This window comes from Talpa europaea (assembly GCF_964194135.1).
Source record: "Talpa europaea genome assembly, chromosome: 14".
Lineage (NCBI taxonomy): Eukaryota > Metazoa > Chordata > Mammalia > Eulipotyphla > Talpidae > Talpa > Talpa europaea.
The window spans coordinates 91,205,043-91,230,099 of NC_140082.1; the positions used below are offsets into that span (position 1 = coordinate 91,205,043).

At 69.3% G+C, this 25,057-nt stretch overlaps 2 protein-coding genes across 3 annotated transcripts; one reads left to right on the forward strand and one right to left on the reverse strand.

Moving 5' to 3' along the window:
• Positions 1-10,031: 10,031 nt before the first annotated feature.
• On the forward strand, positions 10,032-14,816 carry SH2D7 (SH2 domain containing 7; the record flags this gene model as incomplete). The annotated part of the gene is made up of 6 exons (XM_084254104.1): positions 10,032-10,207; positions 10,962-11,051; positions 12,256-12,421; positions 12,613-12,810; positions 13,266-14,006; positions 14,766-14,816. 6 exons carry the CDS (start codon positions 10,032-10,034, stop codon positions 14,814-14,816), a joined length of 1,422 nt encoding a protein of 473 aa, XP_084110230.1.
• Positions 14,817-15,848: 1,032 nt separating this feature from the next.
• Positions 15,849-24,113, reverse strand: CIB2 (calcium and integrin binding family member 2; the record flags this gene model as incomplete). 2 transcript variants are annotated; one of them, XM_084254489.1, is made up of 6 exons in its annotated part: positions 15,849-15,870; positions 16,132-16,327; positions 17,465-17,612; positions 18,355-18,466; positions 22,102-22,136; positions 24,063-24,113. In XM_084254489.1, the coding sequence occupies 6 exons, from the start codon at positions 24,111-24,113 to the stop codon at positions 15,849-15,851; spliced, it is 564 nt and encodes a 187-aa protein (XP_084110615.1). The 2 variants fall into 2 exon arrangements, with proteins under 2 accessions (XP_084110615.1, XP_084110616.1); XM_084254490.1 differs by lacking the exons at positions 18,355-18,466; positions 22,102-22,136.
• Between the last annotated feature and the right edge of the window lie 944 nt (positions 24,114-25,057).

The window sequence follows — 25,057 nt, forward strand, 5'->3', positions numbered from 1 at the left end:
GCCCTCCCCGCCTCTGCAGCTGCTGGCGCCGGACCAGTCTGGCGTCTCGGAAAAGACAAGCTGACCGAGATGTCCCGGGACCGCTCCGGTGAGCGCTAAGGGGCGGCACCCTGGCAGCGGCCGTGCCCCAGCCTGCTGGCCTCCGCCCCGCGCTGGATCCGCAGGCTGAGGGCGTCGCTCCCTGAGGCCTCGGTTGTGCAGGGAGGCGCCTGCCGGAGGCCGCCCCAGCAGCCCCGGCCACCCGGCCTGGCCCCCACCCCCCTCACGGCTCACGGCACAGGCCTGGGCTGCCGCCGCCTTGCTCCGTGGCGACCAGCTTCTCACGTGCTGTTTCCTGGCGCGCAGCCCCCGGGAAGTCGCTTTCCTGACTTCTTAAGGCAGCCCCCCGAGGACAGGAGGATGCGGGACCACAGCCCGGCCACGGTCCACCGCCCTCCCCACCGCGAAGCCCCGTGTTGGCCCAGGGCTGGCCCCAGGACGGCGTCTCCTTGCGCTCGGGGCAGGGCAGGTGTGGGGCCAACCCCCTCGCCCTCCCGGCCTGGCCCTGGCCCAGTCCCCCCGCCCCCGACTCCCTCCTGTCCCTGCCCGCCCGTCGCCAATTCCTGACGCTCCCCTGGGGTGCGGGCAGTGGTGCCCCGGTCAGCGCAGACCCCGCCTGGCGGCCCGGGCGTAGGTCCAAGGTCCTCGGTGTCCCCCCCAGACCCCCTAGGACAGCGTGGGGCTGTCTCCAGACACGCCCCTGTGTCACGAAGGCGCCTGAGAGCGCGCGGCCCCTCGGGCATGGGCACCCCACACTCTATGCCGCCCCAACAGAGCCGCACCCGCCAGCAGCCGCCAGCTTCCTCCGGAGGCACCGCTGCGGCCTCAGGGCTATTATGGCCGTGGGGAGGCCCTAGAGCCACTGGCCAGACCCTGCAGGAAATGCAAGTGCTGAGCAGGCAGGACCTGAGGAGGCCTCGCCCGCGCCGGCGCGCAGTCCAGTGCCGGCCGCCACTCGGCCAGCTGGCAGCGGGCCTCCGCGCCCCGCCCGGGCTCTGGAGAGCCCAGCTGGCCACAGCCGGGAGAGCCTGGCCGGCCGGGGGGCGGACGGAGACCCCGGCAGCCAGCAGGCCGGGAGGGCCACCGCGGGCCCCACCGGGACCCAGGCCGGGCGCGCTCTGCCCGGTCTCGGGGACTCGGGACGCCGGCCACTCTCCGCCCGCCCCGCGGGCATCGCGCGCGCTTCCTTCCTGCTGGGAGGGACACGGCGGGCGGTGGCGGCAGCCGCCCCTCCTACCTCTCCCCGGGCCGGAGCCACAGAACCGGCTCCGCCACTCGCCGCCGGGCAGTGGGCGCCCAGCGCCCGGGTCTGCGGGGCCCCGGGTCTGCGGGGCGCCGGGTCTGCGGGGTCCCGGGTCTGCGGGGCCCCGGGTCTGCGGGGCCCCGGGTCTGCGGGGCCCCGGGTCTGCGGGGTCCCGGGTCTGCGGGGCCCCGGGTCTGCGGGGCCCCGGGTCTGCGGGGCCCCGGGTCTGCGGGGCCCCGGGTCTGCGGGGCCCCGGGTCTGCGGGGCCCCGGGTCTGCGGGGCCCCGGGTCTGCGGGGCCCCGGGTCTGCGGGGCCCCGGGTCTGCGGGGCCCCGGGTCTGCGGGGTCCCGGGTCTGCGGGGCCCCGGGTCTGCGGGGCCCCGGGTCTGCGGGGCCCCGGGTCTGCGGGGCCCCGGGTCTGCGGGGCGCCGGGTCCCCGCCCGAGGCCGCCCAGCCCCCCCGCCCCCCGCGCCCCGCGGGGCCCACCTTGAGCACCGCCACGGCGCCCGCGCTGTGCACCTGGAAGTGCGCGGGCGGGGCGGCGCCGGGCTCGGCCGCGTCGCCGGGGCCCTGGAAGCTGAAGCAGGCGTCCGCGATGTCCAGGTGGCCGAGCGGCAGCGCGTCCTGCGGGCTCCTGAAGTAGTAGAGGAAGCAGCGGCGCGCGTCGAACACGAACCAGCGGCTGCGGAAGCCGCGCAGCGGGCCCCGGCCCGACAGCTTCTGCAGGTAGCCGCACAGGCGCGCCGGCTCCCGGGCCCGCGCCGCGCCCGCCTCGGCCCGCGCCCCGCGCCCCGGCATGGCCGCGCCCCCGCCGCCCGCGCGCCCCCGCCGCGCGCCCCCGCCGCGCCCCCGCCCGCGCCCCGCCCGCGCCCCCGCCCGCGCCCCCGCCCGCGCCGCGCCGCCGCGCACAGCCGCCTGGGACTTGTAGTCCCGCCCCCGCCCGCCCGCCCGCAGCCCCCTGCCCGCCCGCCCCTCCCCCGCCCCCCGCCCCGCCCCTCCCCGCCCCCCGCCCCGCCGCCCCGGCCTCCCCGCCCCGCGCACCCAACCCAGCCCCGCGCCCCGCCCCCTCCGCCTCCCTCCCTGCGGCCGAGCCCCCGCCCCGAGCCCCCGCCCCGCCCCGCCCCGCCCCCGCCCCTAACTAACCGGACTGGGCGCTGCTCCGCGTGGGGTCCGCGGTCCGCGGAGCGGCTCCCAGAACGCGGCTCCCCGGCCCGGGCGCGGGCCCTGCGGCGCATCTGCAGGCGTGACGGGCCGCCCTCCGGACTCAGCTCGTCCCAGAGTTGGGGGGCGCCCCCCGCCCACCCCCCACCCCACCCCGCGCTCCCAGGCCTTGCCCGCAGCCGGGGGTGCTGGGCCCCACGACCCCGCCAGGGCCGGCTCAGCCGGTCCCAGCCGGCCCTAGGGACCCCTAGAATGCGGAGAAGGGCTGGCCTGGGGAACCGGGGAGCTCCTCTGGGCCCCGCCCGTGGCAGAGCAGGGTGGGGGCTGGAAGGTGGGGCTGGCCGGGAGGAGCCGGGACTGGGCGGTGCGGGCAGGGCCAGGGTCCTGAGAGAGTGGACAGGTGGGGCCTGGGCCCAGGGCCGGGTCCAGACCTGCAGAGTCCCCCCGCGGCCCTGCCTCTCCTCCAGGCTCGCGGAGGCCCCACCCCGGGGCTCTGGCCGGAGCTTGAGGGGTCTCTGGGATTGCCCCTGGAGCACGCTGTGGAGGGGGGCTGGTGCGCCTCTCCACGAGGGTGCTGGGGCCGCAGGGAGCACCACAGATTGGTTCCCAGCAGGGCGTCCTGCGACTGCTGAGGCTGCGGTGCACCCGGACGCTTGTCGGTGCTGACTGTGCAGCACTGTCCTCTTGGACCCACCGGCCGTGGGGTTTCAGCTGGTTCGGCCAACCCCCTGGGGCCCGCCGGAGGACCCCACTGCAGCCTGGACACCCCAGCAGCGTCCCAGCAGACCTGGCCCTGGGCCTCCGCCCCAGCCCAGCAGAGGTGACCAGGCCTCTGCTGGAGCTCAGGGACCCTCCCCGAGGACCTCCCTGCCCCGGCTGCTGGGCCCCAGGGGGTGCGGTGCAGACCCCCTCCCCAAGCGTCCCGCTTTCTCTCCTGTCTAGCACCCGTCCAGCAGCTTCCGCGTTTTTATCATTTGGGGAAATGCTGGCTAAGCAAACAGCTTCATCCGACTCCAGGCCCAGCCAGACCCCAGGCCCTGCTGGACACTGGGCCTCCGTGGCCCCACTCCCTAGAACCCTTTCAATGGCCCGTTGGCCTCTGTGGCCCCGTCAACATGCCAGGTCAGCTGCACGTGTCTGCACCCTCACGAGCGCGTGAGCCTCGGCCTCGGCCCCTGGGCCGCCGCACTGATCAGAGGCGTGGCCATCAGGCGGGGTCCCCAGGAGGAAGCTCGAAGGGAGAAGTGCTCACCAAAAAGGGGAAATCTGGGTGCTGAAACTGCTCCACATGGCCAGCACCAGGCCAGTCCCGGGGACACAACTGTGACCCAGCCACTTCCCCAGCGAGGCCCCCCCCCGGGCCCCAGGCCCCACGCAGGCGGCTGGCCAGTCGGGGACACAGGCGGACAAGGTGGGCGTGGAGCCTGTGCCTCTGGGCGGCGTCCCCTCCTGGCCAGCAAGGGGCTGGAGCTGAGCCAGGCAGCAGCCAGGGCATGGCCAGTGGGAGGCGCCAGGCACAGGGGGTGGGGGGTGGGGGGGCAGGGAGCAGGCGCTGGGCATGGCCAGGAGCCAATGGCCGTTCTTCTTGCTGCTGCCCAGCCCGTGGCGGACCCCCATCTCCAAGGCCCCTTGGTGTCTGCCACCACCTGAGTCGGACCGCCCCTCCTCTCAGCCTCTGTCCCACCTGGGGCTGGGCTGCCCACCACAGTCAGTGGCCGGGGGCACAAGCACCAGCACCTGAGGGGGGTGTTTCTTCCTCCCTGGGCACAACAGCAGGCAGAGAGGGCTCAGGTGCTTGAGGTGGGGCCTCGGGGTACCCTGTAGGGGCCTCCCCAAGCCTGGAACCCCAAGGGGTGACCCGCATGAGGGGACCACAGGTTAGGGATGCCCCACTTCCCCGACCTCCCATCAGCCCTGGGAGAGCCCCAGCAGACCGGCTGCCGCTCAGAGGGCGCAGAGCAAGGGAGTCCCCACCTCCATTCCCGGCTGTGCAGTGTGCAGAGAGCACAGCCGCCCCGCTGGGGGCCACCAGCCAGGCCTGCCGAGGGCGCTATGCTCAGCAGCGGTTCCGCACTCAGGCAGGAGTGGGTGACAGGAGTGGGGGGGGACGCTGGGGGCGGCTTGGGGGCGGGTTATTTACCTACCAAATTACAGGCAAACTGCACACCTGTTCTCTCATCACCAGCCCAGGCACTGCTGGGAAGGCTCAGGCAGGAGTGACCGAGGGAGGCAGGGACTGGCAGGGCGGGGCCTGGCGGGTGAGGCTCCCAGCCCAGGGCCGGGGAGGGCTGGACCCCGGGAGCCAGGGGGCACAGACACCAAGGCCCTGTGGCCCGTGCTCGGCGTCCTGTGTCCAGGCTGGCACCGTCGGCCCCTCCGCTTCACCCTTTGCCCCCGGCCCTGTGGCCCCTCGCAGCCCCCCACCTGCAGCCAAGCCTGGTCCAGTCCTCCCGGTCCTCACACAGGCGGGCGCAGTGGCTGGGTGCCAGGGCCAAGGAGGCCCGGGGCGAGGCCAGCCTGGGAGCAGGCCGTGCAGGAGCTGCCCTGCCGGGCCATGGTGCTGCCAGGGCCGGGCCCAGAGGAGCCGGTCCCGAGGTGGGGGCGGGGGCTGGCACCTCTGAATTTGTTCTGTACTTTGCAGCTTGAATACATTGACTCAACAGTCACTGATTTGCGTCTGTTTAAGGTACTAACAGAATTTGAATCCCAGGGAAAGGTGCCGCAGGCCAGCAAGGTGGACACCACTCAGGAGGGGGCAGGAGGGGACCCCAGCTCTGGCCCCAGCCAGCACCCCAGGAAGTGGCGGCCCCGGCTGGTGGTGGGGGCCTTGGCCGGTGGCCCTGGATGCCTGACCTTGCCCAGACCGGCAGCTTATGTCTCGGGCGCCCGCTGTGGCCTGTCCCCATGGGCTCCATCTCTGGCTCCCTGCTGCCCAGCTGCGGGCCCGTGGCTCAGCTCACGGCACAGCAACCGGGGTTCACGGCGCCGACACACCTTACATCCGTGTGTACATATGTGTATATGTACGCACGTGCATGCGTAATGTGGCATGTGCACACATTTACACGCGCGGCCTGCACAGGTGTGTCAGTACGTGTACGTATAGCACAAACGTGTGTTCACACACATGCGTGTGCATGGATGTGTACATGGATGTGTGTGCACTGTGGCTGTGCATGTGTCAGTGTCAGTGCACTGTGTGGTATGTGCATGTGTGCACGTGGTGTGTGCAGTCACACTCGTGTGAGGTGTGTGCTCATATGCATATGCATGCTCATAGATGTGGCATGTACACGTGCATGCTGGAGGGATGTGGCATGTGCACATGTGTGGTGTATGTGCATGTGTTTGCTTTGCTTCCGGCTTCTTGGGAACATCTCTGCTGCTTACAAGGTGGTGCGTTGTGGGGTGACTTGCTCCGTCTGCTGACCGCCAGTGCAGTTCTGGCCACTCCGGCCTTCATGGACAGTGAGCTGGGTACTGGGGACTTGCTGGCCGGAGAGGCCCTGGGGCTGGGTGGGCATCCGTCCCCTGCTCAGCTGGGGGTCCAGCTGAACTCCAAACCCAAGCAAGTGGCTCTTCCTCCCCTTGTTTTTATTTTTTATTTATTTATTTTTACTTACTTATGCATACAAGAGCTGGGGTACAGGCCAGAGGTGCAGGGGTGAGAGGATTCACCAGAGACAGAGTGGGGAGCAGAACAGGCGGATCTACTGAAATCGACTGCTGAGGGCAGCAGTGGGGAGTCAGGAGAGGTCTGCTGCACCCTGTGGGTCAGCTCCCTGGCTGGGGATCGAACTCAGGCCACAGTGGTAATAGCTTCATAGTGCTGAGACTCAACCCCTAGGCCACCAGGAAGGCCCCTCCCCTTGTTTTAATAGATAAAGCAGCTGAGGGCAGCGGTGGGGCCAGTGAGGGGCTGCAGCGTGTCCAGTCTGCTCCAGCCAGCCCCAGCCTTGGTCTGTCCTTTGCCCGGTATCCCCAAACCCGGCCTCCCGCATTTCCTGGAGTATGAATACAGCCCCGCTGTATTTGCCTGGCTTCGGAATCCTCCCCCACTCCGCACCGGGCCACCTGTGGGGACACGGGGCCTTTGTCTTCCTATGCAAATGGCCAGCTCTGTAAGAGGTGTCCAACCGGAAGGGGCCGGGCGAAGGCCTTATGGAAAAGGCAGGTCCGCTTGGCTTTGTATTTGAATACTTGGGCGCTGTGGCGGCAGGCAGGGTCGGGGGGTCTCTCTGGTGTCTGTCCAGGCCGAGGGGCTCCTCAGATCGTGGTTCTGGCGCAGGAAGAGGACATCACCGTGGACCCCATAATGGCTGAAATGGCTCATGCAGGGTTCACAACAGAGTCAGCGATGCTTTTTAACCAGCCTGTCAAGCGACTGAGCCTGGCACCAGGTCTCATCACTGCGATTTCAAGGCAGGAGCAAGAGCACTTCCTTGAGGTGGGTGCAGCTGTGAGTTGGCTGAGCACGCCAGAGACGTCCGTGACGGCCACCCCCAGCCAGCCCAGCACAGCGCTGCCAGCCTGGACCCTGCTCACTGGATGCGGTGACCCTGGCGCTCCCTGGCTGAGGCTGACCCCACCGTCAAGGCTGAAGATGAAGACTGCAAGGCAGGCCGACCAGCACAGACCTCCCACACCCGTGGGGCGAGGGACACTGGTGTCCTTTCTGTGGGTGCAGAAAGGGCCAAGCAGCCAGGTTGGGGTCACGGGCTTGTCCTAGGGCCCTGCTGCTCCTCCAAACCACATGCACCACACACTCGCCACAGGCATTTTTAATCTGATTGATTAATAATAAAATGAAAGTAATAATAAAATGAAAGTAGTTACCAACAAGGGAGGACACACCGTATTTCAGACTTGTCACCACGACCACCATCACCACCATCACCACCATCAACATCACCATCACCACCACCATCACCATCACCACCACCATCACCACCATCACCACCATCAATATCACCATCACCACCACCATCACCATCACCACCACCATCACCACCATCACCACCATCACCATCACCACCAACACCATCACCACCATCACTACCACCATCACCATCACCATCATCACCACCATCACCATCACCACCATCACCACCATCACCACCATCACCACCATCACCACCATCACCACCAACACCATCATCACCATCACTACCACCATCACCATCACCACCATCACCACCACCACCATCACCACCACCATCACCACCACCACCATCACCGCCATCACCACCACCATCACCACCACCATCACCAACACCATCACCACCACCATCACCACGATCACCATCATCACCACCATCACTACCACCATCACCATCACCACCACCATCACCACCACCCTCACCATCACCGCCATCACCACCATCACCATCACCACCACCATCACCATCACCACCATCACCACCATCACCACCATCACCACCACCATCATCACCATCACCACCACCATCACCACCATCACCATCACCATCACCACCACCATCACCACCATCACCATCACCACCACCATCACCACCATCACCACCACCATCACCACCATCACCACCATCACCACCATCACCACCACCACCATCACCACCACCCTCACCATCACCACCACCATCACCACCATCACCATCACCACCATCACCACCACCATCACCACCACCACCACCATCACCACCACCACCATCACCACCACCACCACCATCACCATCACCACCACCATCACCACCATCACCACCACCACCATCACCATCACCACCACCACCATCACCACCACCCTCACCATCACCACCACCATCACCACCATCACCATCACCACCATCACCACCACCATCACCACCATCACCACCATCACCACCATCACCACCACCACCATCACCACCACCATCACCACCATCACCACCATCACCACCACCACCACCATCACCACCACCACCACCATCACCACCATCACCACCATCACCATCACCACCATCACCATCAACACCACCACCATCACCACCATCACCACCATCACCACCACCACCATCACCATCACCACCATCACCACCATCACCATCACCATCACCACCACCATCACCACCACCACCACCATCACCACCATCACCATCAACACCACCACCATCACCACCATCACCACCATCACCACCACCACCATCACCATCACCACCATCACCACCACCATCACCACCACCACCACCACCATCACCACCATCACCATCACCATCACCACCATCACCATCACCACCACCATCACCACCACCACCATCACCATAATCACCACCATCACCACCACCATCACGACCATCACTACCATCACTACCATCACCACCACCACCACCACCACCACCATCACCACCATCACCACCATCACCACCACCAAAGTAACGCCCAGCCCTAGTCTTCATGCTGTTGCAAACACTGTTCTTAGCCCTGTACACATCTGTACACAAGTCATGTCATTGCCGGGTTGCACAGAGGAAGACACTGACGCCCTGGCCAGCTCGGGCGCTTGCTCAGGGCCATATGGTGACCAGGGGGGTGGAACTGAGGACTTGCAGCTGCAGCCCCCTCATTTCTTGGAATAAGTGGCTTGTTCGAGCAGCACACACACGGAAAAGTGCATCAATGGCAAGAGCAGAGCTCAATGATTTTCACCAGGTGGACAGGCTCCTCTGGCCCGGCCCGTCCTGGGGCCAGGAGCTGGAGCGCTGGTCACCCCAACAGCCGGCAGTCAACATCCTGGGGCGCACGCCCTGTTCTGTGGCCATCGGTGGGCTGTGTCCCTGTGTGCACACCCCTTCCTGCCTATGGGCGCCTGGCATCTGGACGCGGCCCCTTCCGTGTGCGGCAAGAAGGCGGGCTCTCCCAGCCTGCTGCCATGCAAGGCGCCACCGTGAGGCTCCAGGGCACACTGGCCATGCGGGCACGGTGCATGGACAGGCTGGACCGCCTGCCCCAAGTCTCTCAACAGCTTCTCATGGCCCCTCCAGGGAACCCAGCGGGCCAAGGCCCCCTCTGCCAAGCCTCTTCGGCCTCAGCATCATTCTCGGGGGTCTCCAGCAGAGCCCCCCATCTTGGCCTACACTCGCTCCTCTACCTGCTGGCCCGGATGCCGTGTGGCCTCCTCTTTCGACCTCCAGGCCCTGTCTGGAGGAGGCCCAACCCCAGCCCCACGCAACACCGTGTGCCCCTCCCCGCTCCTTGGAGAGCTCCTTCAGCTCTGCTCTCTGACCCTGTGTCCAGGGCTGGCCCCCTGGGGTGCGAGCACATGGTGGATGCCCAGGGAGGCCCAAGTGCAGTCCAGGGCCCCTCACCGCTGGCTGGCCTCCAGGAGGGAGTGTGAGAGGATTGGGGTGGCATGCTAGGCCTCGCCGGAGTTCGGCCTTCTCTGTGAGATGGTTGGGGTGGGCGGGAAGTCAGGGCACCCTCCCCCACTATTTCCAGCCAGCCTTCGAGAGAGGCGCCGGTTGCCAGCCACGGCGACAATGGCTCTGTGTGCGGCTGGGTGCGGCTGCGGGTGTGGACCTAGGCAAATGAGGCCGGCACAGATATAGAGCCACCCAGCGCCTCCCCGGCAGCCAGCATGGACGGGAGCCTGTGGGAGCTCAGCCTGGGGAGAGGGACCCGGAGCTTGGGGGATAGCCAGGCACTGGCTGAGCTGCAGGAGCTGGCCCTGAGGTGGTTCATGGAAACGCAGGCCCCCCTCATTCTGCAGAACGGAGTCCTGCCCCCCTGGTTCCATGGATTCATCACCCGCAAGTAAGGCTGCCCGCCTCCCCACCCTCTGTTCCAGCACAGGCACGGCCCTAGGGGCCAGGTCCCAGGCTCGGGGCCAGGGGCCTCTGGACACCCTGGGCTGGGCAGGGCCCTGGTTGGAGGTGGTGGGGGCAGACCCAGAGCCTGTGCTCCGAGGGTGCATACCCTGGTCCGGCAGATGGCACATTCCACAGCCCTGCGGCTCGGTGACCCTCCAGGGGAGTCGGCCCCACAACCAGGGGCAGTGAGGCGAGAGGCCGTGGGAGGCTGAGGGCTGGCTGCCGGCCGCTTGCCTGTGCAGGCCAGCCGGAGGATGCGGCAGCTGCAGGGCCCTGCACGGCTGGCACTGACCAGTGGGGTTGAAGGTTCTGCTCTGGCCACCTGGAAGTCCTCCCTGGTGGTGGCACCGTGGGCTCAGAAGGGGCCCCGCTCGGCCCCAGCTCCAAGCGTGGGCTGAGGGGAGACCAGATGTCCCCTCCCTGGACTCCAGACCAGAAGACAGCGGCGCCCTGCCCCCGGCCCACGGAGGGCGAGCTACGCTTGTGCCGCCAGCGTGGCCAGACCCACAGAGTGAGGCCCCGTCCTGCTGGAGGCCCCAGGGCGGCCAGGGCCCGGGGCTGCTCACCTGGCTCCTGTGCCCCAGACTCTCCCCAGCCCCGACAGGCCCTCAGCTCCCTCCCCCGCCCGGCTGGCGCTGGGACCTGGCGGTAGGACGTGGCGGGCCTCCGGCCCCGCTGACGGCACATCCCCCGCCCAGGCAGACAGAGCAGCTGCTTGGGGACAAGGCCCTCGGCTCCTTCCTCATCCGCCTCAGCGACCGGGCGACCGGCTTCATCCTGTCCTACAGGTAAGAGCCGCAGCCCCAGCCCTGTCCACCGAAGCACTCACCACCAATGCGGGCAGCTCCGGCCACCTCGCAGAGCAGAGAGGACCTCCCTCGAGCGCCGCGGGGGGGCCGGGCCGAGGTCTGCCTGGGGTGTGGGGGCAGTGCAGGGCGGGGGGCAGCCCTTGGCAGGCAGGAGAGGGCTGTGATGGGCTGAGGGCTGCGTGGGCACAGGGCAGGGGTGCGGGGCAGCGGCGGAGGGCCGGCTGGCTCAGCCCAGGACTGAGGGAGGCAGGCGCAGGGGGAGGCCAAGTGCAGGCGAGGGGCGTTGGGGATGGGGGTAGGGGACGTGGGCGGGTCGCGCCAGCCACCGGGCCTGGATGGGAGCAGAGGCGGGAAGGAGGTGGGTGCTGGGCGCTGCTCAGACGCCCAGCCCCCCGCTCCCCATTCCCTGGCTGTGGCCTCACTGGGACCGCGCTGGCTCCCCGGGCTCAAAGCTCCTGCACCGCGGGGAGTCCAGCACCGGGACACCGCGCGGCTGCACTGCCCTGGGAGCCCAGGAGGCCGCCAGGGGCCTGGACGCCAGGATGGCCTCTGGGAGCCCGGCAGGGGGCCCACAGGGACCGCCCTCGCCAGGGACCAGCGGGCGCGCGCGGTTCCGCGAGGCGGCAGGGTCCTCGCCAGACGCAGCGGCACTGACTACAGAGACACAGACGCCCGGTCTCTTGAAAATGAAGAGATTTTGTTCATCTTGAGACACAGAGAAGCATCAGGGCCTCGGGCCAGCGCGAGCTGCAGCTGGCAGCAGAGGCCAGGGCGCAGGGGTGCGGAGGGCGTGGGGCCACCGCCCTGGGGAGCTCCGCGCCCTGAGCCTGGGTCGCTGCCCGGTGGAGACGCCCCGCGGCCGCGGGGGAAGCGAGGTCCGCGTTCTCGTGATAAACCCTGAGCCGGGTGCCGGGGTGTCCAGGCGGCGACCCTGGCGGCCCATACTCTGCCTCCGGCGCCCGCAGGGGTGTGCAGCGCGGGGCCCTCGCGGGGCGGCCTGTCAGACGCTGGTATTTTGCTCATCGCGGCCTTGTCTGCGTTAATTTTGATGTTCTCGGGTATTGCATTACCAGGCAGCTCGTCTATTGACTTAGCGCTTCACCCCCACCCCGGGGTCTGGCGTCCCCGCTGGCCGGTCCCGCCTCTCCCGCCCCCCAGCCCAGCCACGGCGCTCTCGTTGCAGGGGCGGCGACCGGTGCCGGCACTTTGTCATCAACCAGCTCCAGGACCGGCGCTACCTGGTCTCGGGGGACACCCAGAGCCACGGCTCCCTGGCCGAGCTCGTGCGCCACTACCAGGAGGTGGAGTTCGAGCCTTTCGGGGAGACTCTGGCGGCCGCCTGCCCCCGGGTAGGCGCCTCTCCCCGGCCAGGGCACGGGCTGGGCACTGGGCAGCCGCTCGACGCCCGCGTCCAGCACCGGGCAGGCTCTGGGCGGGCCGCGCCCACAGGAGGGGAGGCCGCAAGCTCCCGGCTGCCCAGGGGCCTGGACCGGGGCCGGCCCCGGGGCCGTCCGGCAGTGACCCTTGCCTCCGCCCCCAGCCCGAGGAGAGCGAGCTGTACGACGCCATCACGCTGGGCCCCCAGCACGCCAGCCCGCCTGCCCCCATGGCCGCCCCGGCGCCGCCCGACTCGTGCGCCAGCCCCCGCCTCTCTCCAAAGCCCCAGGTCTCCTTCCTTCACACAAAGAAGGGCGCCGAGGCCAGTCCCTGGAGCCTCTCCAAGGAGGAGAGCGTGGAGGTGAGACCCCTCTGGGCCCTGGGCCTGGTGGGCGGCCCCTGGCTCAGCCCCACCCCGCCTTCCTCTGGGGCTGCATCTGCCCGAGCCGTGCTCCCGCCTGAGGACCGGGGCGTGCGGAGGGAGGGGGCAGGGGCTGTCCACTGTGAGGTCCTCACAGCCGCTGGCAGCCAGGGACTGGGCCGGCTCCTCCGGCGGGGGCGGGGCGAGCCCTTGCGGACCCCACGCTGGCGGTGCTGGGCCTGTCGTCCGGGGTGCAGTAGCCCTCTGGCCCCGGCTGGTCTCACCTGTCGGGCTGGGCAGCGAAGCCCGCGCCCCACGGTGACTTGGAGTGGTGCTGAGGGGCAGGCGCAGGGCCTCTGGGGACAGGGGCCACCTGGGGGACAGAGCAGGCTGAGTACGCCTGGGAGGAGGGCGGGCGGCCAGGAGGGCCTTGAGGCCAGCCCTGAGCGTAACAGCTGGGTAATCTGAGGCCATGCAGGTCTGGTCTCGCGGAGGAGCCTGTCTGCTTCCTGGAGGCGCCTGGCCTGCAGGGCTCTGAGGGTCGTCCTCTCCCGCAGGCCCCCGCCACAGTGCCCCCGCTCCCCGAGAGGAGCGCCTCCCTTTTGGAGGAGTCCTTCAGAAGCCCGGGCGACATCGTCTATGCAGACCTGAGGAAGATAAAGCAGGCCCGCCTGGGCCTGGGCCCTGAGGGGTCCAGCAGGGTCGGGCCAGGGCCAGCCAGCAGCCCAGCCCGCTCCCCCAGGCAGGAGCCGCTCAGGAGACTCTCTGAGGGAGGCCAGGGCCCCGTGGGGTCTCCCACTGCCTGGGGCCTCCTGCTGCCCCCCAGTGCCGGGGCCCAGGGAGCCTCCGGGGCTGCTCGGAGCCAGGGCTCCCCGAAGCCGAGCCCCCGGGCTCATCCGGGCTTTGGGGGTGGCCGTGCAGACACCCATGGGCTGGCCAGGACGGCGGGCCTCCCGCAGGCGGCTGGGGGCGAGCCGGAAGGAGGGGACAGCTGCACCTACGAGCAGATCCCGGCCTGCTGGGGCGGCGCCCTCAGGCCCCCCCACCCTGGGGCCAGTGGCACGTGCAGCAGGCTGCCCGAGCCTGCGGACTGTGGCTGTGAGAGAGTTTCGGAGGCCCCTGCGCCCCAGGAGCCCAGGGACACCTATGAACAGATCCCAGCAACCAGAAGCAAGGAGTCCACTCGGGCACACAAGGTGGGTGGTGCAGCGCCAGGGGCGGGGCTGGGGACGGCCAGCCTGCGGGCAGCAAACCCCTGCCCGGGAGCACAACACTTGGGCCTCAGTGGCAGCTCCTGGCACCAAGCTCAGCGGGCCCCAGCCAGTCACACAGGGCGCTCCCAGCTTAGCACCCTGAGGCAGCTGCCCCTCATCTGCCTGCGTCCCTGCTGGACCTGCTTCTCATGTGGAAGGGGCTGGTCTCGGGTGTCCAGGGCGGCCACCAGGGGGCATGCAGGCGCCCCAGGGCTCTGGGACTTCCGCAGCTGCAGCTCGGAAGGGCAGGGACGCGGGGTTGGGGGTGGGGTGGGGTGGGTAGAGCCTCCCCAGGCTGCCCAGACGCTCCTGAGCCCCGTGCTGTGCCCAGCCTCCGGGACCCCGGCCTGAGCAGTGGATCCTCCCTAGTGGAGGGGCCTCAGGCGCTCGGGCTACCCCGGAAAGGGAGCTCAGCTGGGCAAGGTGGCCTCCACCCCCCCCCCCACCCACCCAGGGCCTGGGAGCCGCAGGTCCTGCCGGAAAGCAGCCCAGCCTGAGAGCCACAGGCTCAGGCCCCACACCCCCGGCCTCGAGGTGCGACCCAGCCCGGAGCTGGGGCCCAGGGCCCAGCAAGACAGGGTGCTGGGGCCGTCCAGACTCGGGGCTCCGCGCAGGCGAGGCAGGGGGAGCTCGGCCTTTCCTGGGCCGGACCCAGGGCAGTGCCCCCGCTAGGCCAGGCCCAGCACCTTCTCTCTGCCGCAGCCCGACAGGCTCCGGAGGCTTTTCTTCACCGACAAGAAGCCCAAGCCCTGAGGACACTGGGGCCGGGACCCGCCTGCAGGTGCCTCTGACTGTGGACCCGCCGGCCTGGAGCTGACCCAGACTGGCCTCCTGGCCCCCAGGCCACGCCCGCCAGAGCACCCCAGGCCACGCCCGCCAGAGCACCCCAGGCCAGCGGGGGGGGCGGTACCCCGTTTCTGAGACGAGTGTGTGGATCTGGCCGAGGGGGGCGGCCTCCCACCACCCCGCCCTGAGACGTGGCCCTGTGGACCTTGCCTGAGGCCGGCCAAGGCTTCCTCATGCCCGCAGGGAGGGAGGCGGGGGATGCCCCAGCCCGTCCCTGCCCCCCGGGTCTCCTCCAGCTGCGCAGCCTTGGAGCCATCCTTGTCTGCGCTTCGGCCTCCAGGGCCCTCATGAGCTCCAGCCCACACCCCCCCTCCCCGCCACGCCCCAGTGCCACAGTGCGGGGAGCCCTGGGCCTGGAGGCTGCCCCCTCCCTGCACCAGCAGGTGTGCGGTTACCCCTCCCCGCCCCCATTCAGGTGTGGGGACGCTGCCTGCTGAGAGGGGGATGGGGCCGATGGCTGGTGGCCATGGAGCGGCCAGTGCCAGCCGGCATGTCCTTCCCAGGGCCCCCCGCCAGACCGGGGCAGACACGCCCTCTCATGCTCGCGCCTCGAAATAAAAGCTGATGCCAGACGCCTCCGCAGGGCGTGTGGAGTGGGCTGGACAGGGCAGCACGGGGGCGCCGGAACCCCCACCTGGCCGGCGGCAGCCAGAGTAGAGCAGGCAGGGCCCGGGCAGGCAGCTGCCCAGGCTCTCGGCCACCGGCCAGTGCTGTTCGCGCCTCACCGGCAGCTCTGGTGGGAGAGGACGGGCCTGGGCCGGGGGCGGCCGGGCTGTGGCTGGACACGGGGCCTGGGCAGGTCCTGGCTGCTCATCCCTGGGCCTGTCATGGATTTTTTGCTGAAGGGGCCGAGGAAGTGCCCGTGGGGATCTACCCAGGGGCCGCGCTGGTGCAGGCAGCTGGGCAGTGGGCTCTGGCCCTGTGACCACCGCGGAGTCCTCAGATCCGGATGTGGAAAGTGCTGGAGAGAGGAAGGGCACGGGGCGGGAGGCCGGTCAACAACGCCCACCCTGGCCGCCGCCCTCCCCACCCCCCGGCTGCACCCCGGCCAGCCCCCACAGGCGGCCAGCCATGCCAGCGTCCACCCCTGCACGACAAAGGGCCCCACGCGTCCTGCCCGCACCCCAGAGCCAGTCCCGCAGAGCACAGGCGGCCGGCCTGGACGCCACCCCCCACCTCCTGCCCTGCGGCCCAGCCCGCTGCCCGCTGTGCCCGGCGGCACCTGAGGAAGTCGGGGGCCTTGGCGATCATGTCCTCGAAGTCGGCGAAGCCCAGCTTGCCGTCGCCGTCCAGGTCGGCCTCCTCAATGACCTTGTCGCACACCAGCACCACCTCGTCCTCGGCCAGCTCTGACTTGGTGAGCCGCGCCAGCATCCGCCCCAGGTCGTCCTTGCAGATGAAGTTGTCAGTGTTGAAGTCTGGGGAGGTTGGGACGCTCAGGCCAGGGCCACGCCGCCCCACAGCCCCCGCTGTGCCCCCGGCAACACCCCCAGATGCCCCCTTCCTCCAGGCCCGCGGGGGACAGAGTGAAGCCACCAGGCTCCTGTGGGGGTCAGCGGTCAGAGGGGTCCTGCGGGGCCATGGGACTGGCCGAGACCAGCAGGGGGCACGGGCAGGGTCCAGGTGGCCACGGGCGTGCCCCATCCGTGCTGACCAACAAAGGCCCCAGTACCCCTGCAGGCTGCTACTTCTGCAGCCCCCGTCCACCCGCCCCCGCTGGCCCCCACACATCGGTGGTGGCGGGGTAAGGGCTGGTGTGGGCCACAGGGCCAGCGGGCATGCCCACAGGGGGCCACTGCCCGCAACGCTCCTGGTCAAGGTCTTGCCGGGAGTCCGGCTCTGGCCCCACCCTCAGCCCCGCCGGACAGCGGCTCCCCCGCCCTCTGGCTGGCCGTGCAGGGCAGGGCGGGCTTGGGGTTGGTGAGATGGGGTCCGCGCCCGCTGCTTAAGAGCGGGCCAAGCCTGGGAAGGGGCATCCTTGCTGGAGCTTGACCCCGGTTTGGCCAGGCTCCCACTGCCCGTTCGCCTGCACCCCAGCCTGGAAGCCAGGGCAGATGTGGAGCTGTCCAGGAACGGACCTGGACAGAGGCAAGCAGGGGCCCATCTGTGGCGAGTGACCACCGTCCTGGCCACCATGCAGGCTGCGCCCAGCTCTCTACAGAGTGCGGCTGTGGGCAGCCCCACCTGAAGCCAGCGGCCAGCGCCTTGGGTTGACCGCCAGGGCTGGGGGTGGGCCAGGGGCTGGACGGGCCTTGGCAGATGGACCGTGGGACCCAGACAAGGCTGCGTGCCCCACCTTCTGCCTCCCCGTGCCAGGCCCGGCAAGGGCCTCCTCCCCATGCCCTCCAGTTCATGCCTCCAGGCCCAGGTCCTGCCCCTCGTGGCCAGCACTTCCCACCACAGCCCCTCAGCCAGGCTAGCCACCCTGTGGCTGAGGGTGTCTGCCTGCCAGGGCCCGCTGGCATGTCCTCTTGTCACAAGACGCTCCCCGGCACCAGGACCCTGCGAGCCCGAGCGCCCAGTGCTGCCCGCGCCGGGCCACGCCCAGGGCCTACCGTAGATCTTGAAGGCGTAGCTGGCCTTGAGCTCCCGCGGCGCCGACTCGCAGAGCACAGAGAACATGTTCACAAAGTCGTTGAAGGTCAGGTTGCCCTCGCCGTCCTGGGAGAAGGCCGCCACGATCCTCTCCTTGAAGGGGTTCTCCTGGGGGCATCGCTGGGTCACCCACCGGCCGCCCGGCAGCCTGGCCTCCCACCACAGGGCCAGTTGTCCCTGCTGGCCACCACGGTGACTCAGCCCGCCGGCATCTGGCGGGCACCATCTATCAGGCAGCCGGGGCCGCCCCCAACATCCGGCACAAGGGTTGGCCCAGTAGGGACTGGGGGCAGGTGTGGGGCCCCAAAGGGCCAGAGACTGGGCAGGGTGAGCAGTGAGGGTCAGACCTGGCCTGGCCAGGCCAGAGGCCACAGCTGCCTCAAGTGCTCCTGGCCCCACCAGAGCCCTCCCTGATAGCTGCCCCATGCCCTGGGGACACTGCAGGAGCCTCCACGTGGGGTGGGGTTGTGCTGGCCAGAGTCCAGCCAGGCACTGAGGCCACACAGGCCCCCTCGCCTCCCGCAGCCTCCAGCCGGCCCCACGGCCCTCAGGACCAGGCCACGGCTGGGGTGCTCTGACCACCTGGTACTGCAGCCAGGGCCACGTTGGACAAGACTGCAGAACCAACAGGTCCAGCCCAGGCCTGAGCCCAGATGGGCGCTGGCGCGCGAGCCCAGGAGACCCCGTGCAGGCAACCGAGGCGGAGGCGCGAAGGTGACCAGAGGGGAGGAACACGCGGAGGGTCCGGGCAACGCGGCCCACGGGCAGCAGGTGGGCTCGGCCAGCGGCCCTGCGTCTCTTCTCTGGACCCCGCCCAGGCCCCCGGACCCCCTGCTGCGGCCGCCCCTACCCGCAGCTCTGGCATCTGGATGATGAGGCTCATGGGCACGTGGACAACGGGGCTCTTCCTGTAGTCCATGGGGACCAGGTTGGGCGCCAGCTCGTAGAAGCGGGAGTGCAGCCTGCAGGGAGAGACCCGCTGAGCGCCGCCTGCCCGGCTCCCGCCACCTGCCGGGCCTTTCTCCCTCTGCGCTCCCACGGCCCCTCCAGGCCGGCAAATGCCTAGACTCTCCCGCCTCTGTGCAGACAGCGGCCTCACGAGCCCTGCCCCACGCAGACATGGACAGGGGTTGGGTCACACAGCCCGGAGGGGCCAAGGACAAGCTAGACTCGGCTCCCGGGGCCGGCCTCCCAGGGCCAGACGCCCAAGCACCTGCCCTGGCCGGCCCCTCCGGCGCAGCCCCTGGGCAACCCGGGCACCAGAGGCAAGTCAACCAAACCAGTGGGCGGCGGGAGGCAGCACTCTGCTGTCCAGACAGGAGACTGAGCTTGCGGGCTCTGTCCAGCTCAGAGACGGGCCCGGGGGCCCAGCTGGGGCCGCTCTGCCGTTCCCCGTGGCCAGCCCATCAGCGGCCAGCGCAAAGCAGGACCTGCAGCCTTTTCCCACCAGCCACTGCACAGATGGGGGTGCAGGTGCAGAGAGCTGCAGGTCTGGAGGAAACCCCAAGCTCGCCCTCTGCGGAGAGGTGTCGGCAGGTCAGGACAGCAGGAGGGTGGACCGCAGTGGGTGGGTGGGTGGGGCCTCTGCCCTTCTGCACTCTCGCCCTGGAGCCTGGGGCGGGGACCAGGTCACGAGTCAGGTCTCTGGCTCCCTGTGCTCTGGCCGGTGGCATTTCCCACCAGCCTTGGCCCGCGGCATCAGGGCGCGCTGTTCAGGGGCCACCTCCAAGGTCAGGTGGCCACAGAGGAGCCCCCGGCTGAGCCGCGTCGCCCTCCAGGCCAGCTGGACGTGATGCTGCGGCCCCATCCGTCCCAGACGGCACAGGCTTCCTCACACCTGGACCCTCGAGTTGGCCCACCCGACGTCCACTCTCGAGGCCAGGCCAGGTCGCCAGCCACCATGACTGGGCAGGAGAACAGTGTCGTGGACACTGGGGAAGGGGGTGGCGGCATCACTACCTGCTGGGAATCCAAAGACAAGCAATTTAAAAATGGGGTGAGCAGGGGCCCCCTGGCAGGGTTCCCAGGCTGTCACTGCAGTGACCTGAACGCAACCCTGGCCAGGAGCTGACCCACGGATGCAGCTGACCTCTCCTGTCTCCCGCTGGCCCCCCAGCAGTGTGTTTCAGTGGCTCTGCCTGCTCTGCTCCCCGCTCTGTCTCTGGGAGTCTTCTCACCCCCACCTCTGGTCTTTATCTTGACTTTGATTTTGCTCTTTTCAAAAAAAAAAAAAAAAAACCCTCCATGGAGCTTGAACACAGCAGTTTCCTGTGGCTAGCATCAGCCGAGGACGCACAGGCCTGCTGTGAGAGTCAACATGGTTCGCAACTCAAAGCAAAAATGCCAAGACCGAAAACAAATAGGTCTAGAAAGTGAGCAGAAAACCACGAAACTTCAGCAGCAGACGCGTGGTCCCGGCGCCCGGAGAGGCTGGGGCCGGAGGGCCTCCCGGCGACCCGGCCATGGGCAGCCCAGGCAGCCCTGCCTGGACCTCTCTGCGCGCTCGCCCCTTGGTCCAGCAGCCGGCGCGGGGCCTAGGGTCCTGGCCTGGAGACCCAGCTGAGACCCGGCAGGAGAGCCCCGCGGGGCGGCAGTTCTCAAGCTGAAAGGGCGCCTGCACAAGCAGCTGCTGGCACTTACACAGGAGGCTTTAGGAGCAAACCGCACCCCCTTCTCTGGCCTGCAGGCACCTCCCCCACCCAGCCCCAGGCTGCTGCAGCCTGGGGGATCCAGGCTGAGCTGCAGGCCCTCCGGCAGCGGATTACAAGGGGGACGCCCAGCCCAGCACAAGGAGCCTGCACGGGCCATCAGCTATGGACCCTCCAGACCACACGGGCCACCCAGAGGTCCTGGAAACTGCCCCTAAGGACACAGCCCAGGGGCTTGAACGCCCCCCAAGGCCCACAACAGCCGCCGCCCAGCCCGGAGGGACGGGGCGCGTTTTTTAACCTAAGCTCACAGTTTGCCCAAGGAAACGGCCGGCGCACAGCTGGGTAGCAGAGCCTGCCTGCGGACCACCACGAGCCCCTGCCAGGCTGCCCACTGCAGGACAGAGCTGCCTGCTCCGACCACCCGGCCTGGCCTGGCAGCAGCAGCCCCTGAGGACGCCACGGGCGGGGTGTTGGGCCTGCCACTGATCTGCCGTCCGTCCCCGCCTGGAGCCCAGGGGTGACAGTGGCAGCTGCCGGGAGCTGGCTCCTGCGGGGGCCCAGCGGGAAGCTGGAGAGAGCAGAGGGCTAGGCAGACCACGCACCCGGTCACCAGTGCCCCCAGGGCCAGTCTCTGCTAGGTCACCGGCCTTCCCAGGGCGCTCAGTCCCCGCAGACCATGTGGTCCCCCCAGGTGTGGCGATGACTGCCACCCACACAGCACGGCCCACCCCAGGCTCGCGGCGCCCCTCCCCACTTGCCCACAGTGGAGAAAAGCACAGGGCGCACCCTCGGGTCCCTGGTGGGCAACATGGACGCCCAGCCCAAGGGAGCCACCGGCAAGACAGGCGTGGGGACTCTGGGCCCTTGAGGATCCCAGGCCTGGCCGGGGCTCTGGCTGCACTATGGGGCGGGGCCAAGGGGGTGCCGTGTGGCAGGCGGGTACACAGGGTGCAGGCCCCAGTCTCTCTGGGCCCCTCACTTGCGAAGATGAGGATGAGGAAGAACGCCGTGGGTGAGCGAGAGGCGGCCTCAGTGGTGTGAAGGTCTGGGGGCGGGACGGAGGGCCCTGGGGGTGGGCCGGGGGCTCTGGGCCCAGTGCCTGAGAAGGGGTCAGGATGGACAAGCTGAGCCAATGGAGATCTGTGCCTGGGACTCTGGGAGGGAAGGGGATGTGTGGGGAGGCCAGGTGACAGCTGTGCACCCCTCTCTGAGGCCACCCCGCAGCCAGCCACAGGGCCCTGGGTTTCTGCCTGAACCTGAGCTCAGCAGGGTCCGCGGACTGGTCAGCGCCACCAAACAGGATGCTGAGGCCTGCGGGCAAGCCTGGCCTGGGCAGAGAGCTGGGAGGGGGGCGGGGCCTGCTGGGGCAGCCTCACCTGCCGCAGCGCCGAGGGGCCAGGGCGGGGCAGAGGGCAACAGCCGAACAGAGTGGACAGTGGAGGGTCGAGCTACAGCTCTCAGGGTCGGGCTCTTGCCCAGCCTGTCCACTGAGCTGCAAGAAGAGTGCTGGAGGGCCAGCAACAGGGGCGCTGAGGCGAACCCCGCCTCGTCTCTCCCATGTGGATGCAGCTCCCCGGCCCAGAGAAAGGTGCTGTCCCGAGCAGAGACCCCAGGAGGTCAGCGTGGGGCACTGAGCCCAGAGACCCAGAGCGGGCCCTAGGGAGAGACACTGGGACAAAGTGGGGTGAAGGGGTGGGTCAGAGGCCAGGTCCACGGCTGGGTGGCCACTGGCGTGGCTGCCAAGGACCCCCTGCAAAGTGGGGCAGGGGCTTCGCGTTTTCAGACTCCACGAGCTGCAGGTGCGAGCCTGCGCGGGGCCAGCGGGCACTGTTCTGGGTCCCACTGGCCTTCACTCGCCTCTGACCCCAGGAGGGACCCCGCCCACCCCTCCAGAGCACAGCCAGCCCAGAGGGCCCTGCCAGCTGCAGGGGGCGAAGAGCACTTACTTGAGGATGTCCTGCTTGTTGAAGAAGGTGCAGTCCTGCAGAGAAACTATGGTTGGTGCCGCCCCCGTGCCTCCCACCCCAGACCCAAACCCACGCCCCAGACCCACCCCCCTGTCCTGCCCTGAGCCCCTCCCTGCGCCCCCCACACCCTGACCCACCCCCACACCCAGACCCACCCAGGCCCGTCCCACACCCCACCCTAAACCCCTTCCCCCTGCGTCCCCGCAACCCTCCCCTGCGCCCCACCCTCGGGATAGGGAGCCCTGACGGGACAGTGCAGGAGGGTGAGGCCATGGGGCCGCAGGAGCACTTTCTGAGGCAGATGGGGGTTCCAGGTGGACGCAGCCCCTGTGGCCACCCCGGGGTGTCCTGTGGAGACACTGCAGTGGCCAGCAGCCCTGAGTAGGGGCCTTGTGGGAGCTCTGAGTGGCCCGGGCAGCAGCCCAGCACATGGGAAGGGCCCAGCACATAGCGAGGGGGACAGGCCCATGCTTGAGGCTGCACGGTCTGTCCCGAGCCCCTGCCGGGGCTGGTGGGAGATGCAGCGGCTCCTCTGGGGGAGGCCTGCCCCAGGCCAGGGCTCCTCCTGTCACAGTGCACCCGTGGGGCCCTGGGGCTGGTTTCTCAGCTGACCCAGAAACCTGAGCCTTCCTGGCATAGGCCCCACCAGCCTGCAGGTGCCCAGCGGGGCCAGGGTGCACCAGCCGGGCAGGTCGGCCCCGTGGAGCGGCAGGCCCACCCCACTCCCAGCCTCTGTTCCCCTCCCTCCCTTCCATTCCCCCGTGTGGGAAGGCGGGAGCCCCTCTTCACTTGTGGGGGGAAGCTGACCCTGCCCAGGCCCGGCCGGGAGACCTGTCTGAGCTGGAGGTGGCTGTGGGAGCCGAGGGGTGGCCGGGCCGAGCGGGCCCCAGGGAGTGCAGGCCCCTGCAGGGAAGGCTCTCCGTTTCGCGGCTCCGGTTTCTTCCACACTGCCCGCAGGGCCCAGCCAGGCTCTGGCAAAGGCCCAGAACCCGACACCAGGACTGGCTCCCGAGGGTACCCCCACGCCAGCCTGGACTGAGGGGCTTTGCCGCAGCCCCCTCCTCACCACGAACATGGTCTGCCGCCTGCCTTCAGCTGGCCTGTGCCCCTGGCCCCTGTGAGGGCCTGCCCAGCACCTCTAGTGCCCTGGCCACTGCGCCCCCCATGGCAGCTGCGCCGGCGCTGCCCACAGAGCACCGTCTGCCCCACAGACAGGCCTGAGGATGAGGGCTTGGGCAGCCCTGGCAAGCTGGACGCCGGGCAGTTCTCTCCTGGCCTCCCGCAGCAGGGGCCACACGCCCTCGCCTGCCAGCCCACTGAGCAGGTCCTCTGTCACACTCAGCTTGGGATGGGGTGCAGCAAGTACCCCAAGAACGCACTCCTCAAGCCTCAGAAGGCAGTCGGGGGGCCTGCTAGAGGGGGCTGGGGGGTGTGGAGAAGGCGGGGAGAAGGGCCCTGAGCACCAGCAGAGGGAGAGAGAGGAGCCTGGCTGTCGGGGTGTGGGCACCTGCAGCCCAGAGGGCGGCTCCCTGGGCGGAGGGCACAGGCTCCACCTGGACAGCGCCCTGGCTCTGCAGGCCCCGAGGGGTGAGGGGGTAGCTGCTGGGGCCCAGGGACCGTGGTGAGGGGACCCTCAGAATGGCAGCGGGGCTGGCTCCATGTTCCAGTTACTTCCACGCTGGGGCCAGAAACAGGGACCCCAAGGGATAACGAGACACCCCAACTTAAAACAGCCTTGGGGGCTGAAGCCCCCGGCCCCACTGCTGGGCGGCCCTGCCCGGCTCGCGGCCGGCGCGCGGGGGGCTGCGCCGCACTGGGCGGGGAAACTGAGGCTGGCCGAGCCGGCGCCGGCCCAAGGTCACTCCCGGGCAGGGCAGGGCTTGAGCCCGCGGCCAGGCTGCTGGGGCCTCGGCCGGGCAAGGAGCGGGCGCCGGGCTCACCTGGTAGTTGTCCAGCTGCTCCTCCGTGAAGATGGTCTGCTTGTTCCCCATGGCGCCGCCCCGCCCCGCCGCGCCCGGCCGGCCGCCTGCTCGCCCCGCGCCGCCGCCCCGCAGCGGCGCCCGCCCGAGCCGCCCGCCCCGGCCACCCGCGGCCGCAGCGTCCAGAGCCGGCCGCTGGGCCCCGCCCCGGCCCCGCCCACTCCCGAGCCCCGCCCCGGACCAGGTCCCGCCCACTCTCGGGCCCCGCCCCGGCCCCGCCCCGCCGGCCCCATGCCACGCCCAGGCCCCGCCCCCGCCGCCACAGACCCCGCCCCTCCCGGACCTCGCTCCCATCGCTCGCACCGCCCCGCGCTGCAGCCCCGCCCCTCGCCGACCCAATTGGACCTGTACCTGGAGGGTCGGGCCGGAGGGGCAGCAGGGAGCGGCCGGCGCTGGACGCGGTGGTGGTCTGGGCAGATGCCTTGTCGGGGTGGGGGCAGGTGGGGTGCTCCTCGCGGCCTCGGCCCAGCCTGGGCGCCAGCAGGGCGCAGGGGTGAGCCACGCTGCGTGGGGGCCCTGGCTGTGACCTCCGGCGTGTCCTTCCCGTGGAAAAGCAGGGGTCAGTCAGTCTGACCTTTGCATCGCCCCACCAACCTCTGGAGGCCCGTCTGGCCTGCGACTGCCTGGCAGGGCCCCTCAGGCCTGCTGCCCCTTGGGGAGCAGGGACGAACTGCCAGCCTGTCCTGGCGTCCCCGGCACAAACCTGAGGGGATGGAGGACTGGCTGTCCAGAGGACTGGCTGTCCAGAGGACTGGCTGTCCAGAGAAGTGTGACAAAGGCCAGGCTGCTTTCTGGGGCTTTTAAGCAAACGCCACCCACCACAGCAAATGGAGCCCTGGCTGACCAGCACTCTTTAGGGCCAGCCCTGACCAGCTCAGCTGACCCACAGGCGTCAGCGCCATCGCCACAAGTCAGACATGCTGCAGGGACAAGGCGCTCGCCGCCCGGGAGACAGG